We start from the raw sequence: 5,473 nt of genomic DNA, 5'->3' as shown, positions 1-5,473 counted from the left end.
TCTGTGAAGATTGATATATTCTATCTATTATCCTTCCTTATACTCTCTATGGACAAACTAAAAAGATACAAATCATTTTTATTGTTTGACAAATGCTGTAAATGAGAGGTGATGAATATATAGCGATAAGACAATTGCTAATTACAGGGAAAGCATGAATTCATTACGCAGTGTAAACTGACACACGAAACCACATGGTTTAGTCTATATAAAGCTTGTCAACGCAAATAGAAACCAGTTTGTCACAGACAAGGCTGGAATACACACAAAGCAGATTCGTATTCCATTTATAGAGTACGTTACTGAGGCGTGTGGATATAAACATAAATAAGCAGGGACTATCTGAGAGACAGTGATTTTGTATGGACTAACTACATGTGTTGAAACAAAAGACAATCTTCTGTATATTTCTTCGTCATGAGGGACAGACTGACATTGTGTTTTAGTGCGGCGTGCGAGGATCAGTTTAGCTGTTATCAATCGCCTGAGGATGCCAAGAAAGCCAAACTTAGGAACAGACAAATAAGTAAAGTCCTCAAACAGCATCAAAAAGAGGAACTAAAAAAACTGAAAATTTTATTACTTGGTAAGTTCCTTTTTTTTTTACAACGGTTCTTTTTTTTTTTTAAGAACTATTCAATTAGGGTCTTACGTACTTTTCCATAAAGAATGTATTTGTTTATTGATGAAAGATAATCATTTTTCAATTGTGATATGTATAATTTCTAAAAGGTACCGGAGAGTCTGGAAAGAGCACTTTAACAAAACAAATGAGGATCATTCACATAAACGGATTTGACATGAGGTAAAAGATAATTTTTTTAATTTAGTACAAACCTACTTTACTTTTGATGAATTTTCATACCTTTGACTAATGTGTTAGATAATAAAAACAATTTTTTGTTTGATTATCATTACAGAGAGAGGCTTGAAAAGGTTTCTGATATTAGAAAAAACATTAAGGAGTCGATAGTGGTGAGTGTAAAAATAGAATATTAAATCATTAATATGGATCAATCGTGTGTTATATCACTGAAAGTATGTTTTTAGTTTGGGAAAGCATCAACCAATTTTGTGTATATTGCGTTCAAAATGACAATATGGTTTTTATCTTCTAAGTATAGGTTCTACTATTGGCCATGAATCAACTAGATTTGAATCTGGAAAACCAAGAAAACAAACTAAGCAGGGAGTTTATTCTTCAGGAAGCTGGCAATACTGAAATTCATCGAACTAATGTAAAACTATTTCCCTAGTTTTTGAAGATGCAATTAATTCCAATGATAGCACATGAAATCTAAGCCTCCCTGTAACATCTAATAAAAAATGTATCTTGTTTTTTTCCTTTAGGAATTTCTCGAGCATGCTGAAAAGCTTTGGGCAGATGCAAGGGTTCAAGAATGTTACACCAGATCACACGAATTTCAACTAATTGACTGTGCCAAATAGTATGTATATTACATATACACATGAGTAAAGTTTAATCCCGTACCTTTTAAGATGTGTTGCGAGATTTCGTTATAATGATTTTTTTACTTTTAGCTTTCTAGACAAAATACCTGAAATAAAAAGTCCAGCATATGTGCCATCCGACCAAGACATTTTAAGATGCCGTTGGGTGACAACTTCCATCCAGCACATTGAATTCGGCGTTCCTGATGGAGGCCATCAGGTCAAATTCAATGTTTATGATGTCGGAGGACAGCAGGGAGAACGCAAGAAGTGGATCCAAGTGTTTGACAGTGTGACCGCCATTCTTTTCGTTGTGGACTGCAGTAGTTTCGACCAAACTCTTCGTGAGGATCCTGAGAAAAACAGGCTTCTTGAAGCTCTAGAAAACTTTGATCAAGTCTGGAATAACAGATTTCTCAGATATGTGTCAGTACTTTTGTTCATCAATAAAATTGACGTGTTAGCAGAGAAAATTGCAAGGGGACGGGACATTTTAGAGCTAACAGAAAAGTATCCAGATGTATTTCCAGACTTTAAGACTTTTACGCCAACTGGTAGGTATATCTTTTTAAAATGCCTTTTTTAAATTATACAAGTAACTTTTTTTTCATTTTTATAATATTGAGCTGATTGCAATTTTAGATGCAGAGAAAGAACATTTTCTCGATGCCTTTGCAACTGCTACCCCGGATATTAGACGAAAAACGCGCCAAACATTACCTATAAGCGTTCATCCAGACACCGTAAAAACAGCTGTTTACATAAAACGGTTATTTAAGGTACTTGAGTTTGAATTATTGTCTAATCCAAAATAAATTACGTCATTGATAAATTTATTTTTCATAGCATTTGCAATTAAAATATATCCTTATTAATTTTTCTTTATTATTTGCAGAAAATAGTCAAAGGTGAACTACTTTTAAAGGAACGAATTACGAAACAAGACAAACATTGGCATGACGAACACAGCTGTGAATTTTTCTACACGTGCGCGATTGATACCAACAACATTCAGAGAGTGTTAAATGGATGTAGAACTCTAATTGTACAGAATCATTTGAGAAGATACGGCATCATTTAGGTCTCCTTTCTTTATTTGGATATGTTGGATTCTTAAGTGAAACAAGATTTTTTTTCTTTATGACTTAAAAATGACTTAAAATTTGCTCGAAAGAAGTTCTTTTAAAAAAGTCATTTTGAATTGCATAGTTGAATATATTTATTCTTATGCATAATGTACTACTACCCTTTATGTTTGTCCGTGTATGTATTTTTCAACGTTTTTAGGATATTTCACAATCCATTACGGTGATCACAATAGTAATAAATTGTATAAACATGATGTATTGTGCTTGTATTTTCAAACAGAAAAATAGCCTCTATATTCCTTTACAATGTTACTTGATGATGAAATTACTCTTGGAAACGATATGATATAAAAGTCATTTAATAAGTGACTAAAACTATGTGGATATAAAAAAAAAGTCTTAGGTTTTGTAAGAAATTTGTCAGTTCTCCATCACTTCTTAGAAACAAATATGAAGTAAAAATTCCTATGTGTAACCATTGTATCACTCCTCCTATTCAGGAAGGGCAGAGTTATGACATCGATGCGTAAGACAGCCCATCAACTCGCCATACTATTTTTAGATGAATGTGTCTTTTTACACCATATCCATTAGTTTCTGGTCTGACCAGGTGTCAAATATAACGACGACGTCATACAGGCTACTTAGACCTATCGTTTCTTTATATACAACCCTTCAGATTCGGTAATAAATATGTTTTAAAGACATTAATAAGATACAGTAGGATAGAGGTTTGACCGTCCCGTGTTCAATCCACGTGCGAACCAAAACAGGGATAATACATGTACATAAAGATAGTTTATCGGACAAAATTACAACAAGATTTCCCTCAGGACTCCTACACAACATATCAAAACAAGTAAAAAAGAACATTTTTTGTTTAAAAAAAGGTTAGAAAAATTAAAATGAATACCGGAGATGTAGTTTTTTCGCCAGAAGTATTTTATCTATTATAGCCTTATTTAAAACTAATTGTAAAAAATAAAATCTTTATAAAACACGATAATAAAATTTGTTACTTGTTACATTAAATAACTGAAGTTTAATTGATATATTCAAAATTTTTAAAACAAATTGTCAGTGTCTTTCTTACCTTAGTAATATTTATTTCCCTTTAAGTTGATATTTACGACACACAGAATATTAACTGTTGAGGAATCAACAAGGTGTTCGTAAGCAAACAGTGTTTCCTGTAGATATGCAAGGTGTTGTCCGGTTCAAAGAGTAAGGATACAAATACTTTAACATCTGACTAATTAATTCAAATTCAAATTTTATTTCAAACACTTGACCTTATTATAGCTACGGTGTCATTTGAAATGGTTTGGTGTTGATATACAAAAATAAAGTTCACAAGAATTGTAATACCAACCTTCCCTTTCTGCAGCTTTTCAACTTAAGCCAGTTTGTCCCGATATCGCTTCTCATTTCCTCATAGCTCGACGAACGTGATTCTTATATTTAATAGTCAGTCTGCGTCTAGCTGTCTGTAAGATACCAAGAAATGTCAGCAAGTCTGCCAACCGGCTACATATTTTTTTGCTGTCATCAGTCTTACTAAACCCTTACAGTATGTTACTACTTCTACATGTTTTATCATATACAGGGTATTATGTCGTACCCAGGGAGTACTGTAAAAAAGAGAATTGTAGGTTTTAAAAAGTACCATATTTCAAAACTTTCTTTCAACATGAATGTTTTATTTTAACTTTAGAATAAAAGAGTTATGGTTAGATGAAACAGCGGAACAATTTTTAAGATTGAAATTACAGATTTAGTTTTGTGCAAACCATGAATAGGAAAGTGATGGTCCATTACAATCGTGATTCAGTGAGGCGTTTTGCTACTTAGAATTCTCAGCATTGAATCTCATGATCAATTACAAGGAAGATATGAATAGCAGTGAGAGAAAAAGAGGATATAAGCAAATGCTTTGAATGCTAATCACAAAATTTTACCAAAATAGAAGGGACCGATCTGGGTCTAGTATGGTTTGGCACACGTATTCGTTTCTATTTAGGAACAATGTGCCCTATATGTAGTCAGCAGTTTCTATACAGATTAATGTATACATTGACAAGTGTGTCCATTTATATGAACAATCGAAGTAATTAAATTTGAAAATTTGTGATTTGTGTGATTTTTGAAATCATTGACATCTATTAACATATTTTTATGATTAAGAACAAGAACATTGATCATGTAATAACTTTTTTGGACTAAAACTACGGTAAACGTAGAATATATACTAGCGATTTTAATTACAAGGTCATGAAATTATCTAACAGTATATGAGAATGCAAGCACCGGGGCACCGAAATTCATTGATTTTTGAGAATCGTGATATTGATCTCAAAATAATAAAATCATATTCATTTTGTGAAACAACTGTATAAACAAAAGACACACATATAAATGTCGTTTTCATTCTTGTTGACATTGGATAAACGTAATGTCAACTTTATATTTAATGTAGAATCTGTTAATAATAAATTGAATTACCTGATTTTGAGACAAAGATTGCACATTTGCATGAGATATGGAGCATTGCAATGCTCTTTTACCGAAAATATTTTTCATCTAGAACTAAATATTTTAAGTGACATTCCGCCGTTTGATGTTGTGATCATAAGTGCAATCTCACCGAGAAATGAACTCTTTTACACCATTTCTAGTTTTGTCAACGTTGCAAAAACTACTGTTCAACTTTATAAAAACATTGTCTTGCTGAAGTTTCACGTCCACTTTTCAACGAAAAGCAAATTCGTTGGTGTGTTTAATCAAACCTAATTGACACATGAATTAGTTTCCTCGACATGTTTAATCACAAGTGTCTGATAAATTAACGTGATTTTAAGCCAGTTACTTCATCGAGCTATTTGTTTTTGAAATAATAGGTTATGTAATCTTTATTTGGGTTTCCTGGAAAGGTG

At 32.3% G+C, this 5,473-nt stretch overlaps 1 protein-coding gene across 1 annotated transcript; it reads left to right on the top strand.

Moving 5' to 3' along the window:
- The first annotated feature begins 201 nt into the window (after nucleotides 1–201).
- On the top strand, nucleotides 202–2,731 carry LOC105337345 (guanine nucleotide-binding protein G(s) subunit alpha). Its single transcript, XM_011442029.4, has 8 exons — nucleotides 202–586; nucleotides 733–805; nucleotides 921–975; nucleotides 1,125–1,238; nucleotides 1,351–1,448; nucleotides 1,543–2,006; nucleotides 2,095–2,231; nucleotides 2,348–2,731. The coding sequence occupies exons 1-8, from the start codon at nucleotides 418–420 to the stop codon at nucleotides 2,531–2,533; spliced, it is 1,296 nt and encodes a 431-aa protein (XP_011440331.3). The 5' UTR covers nucleotides 202–417; the 3' UTR covers nucleotides 2,534–2,731.
- The last annotated feature ends 2,742 nt before the right edge of the window (nucleotides 2,732–5,473 follow it).

The sequence above is a fragment of the Magallana gigas genome, chromosome 5 (genome assembly GCF_963853765.1).
Source record: "Magallana gigas chromosome 5, xbMagGiga1.1, whole genome shotgun sequence".
Taxonomy (NCBI): domain Eukaryota; kingdom Metazoa; phylum Mollusca; class Bivalvia; order Ostreida; family Ostreidae; genus Magallana; species Magallana gigas.
This window is presented reverse-complemented; position numbering and strand designations above follow the sequence as displayed.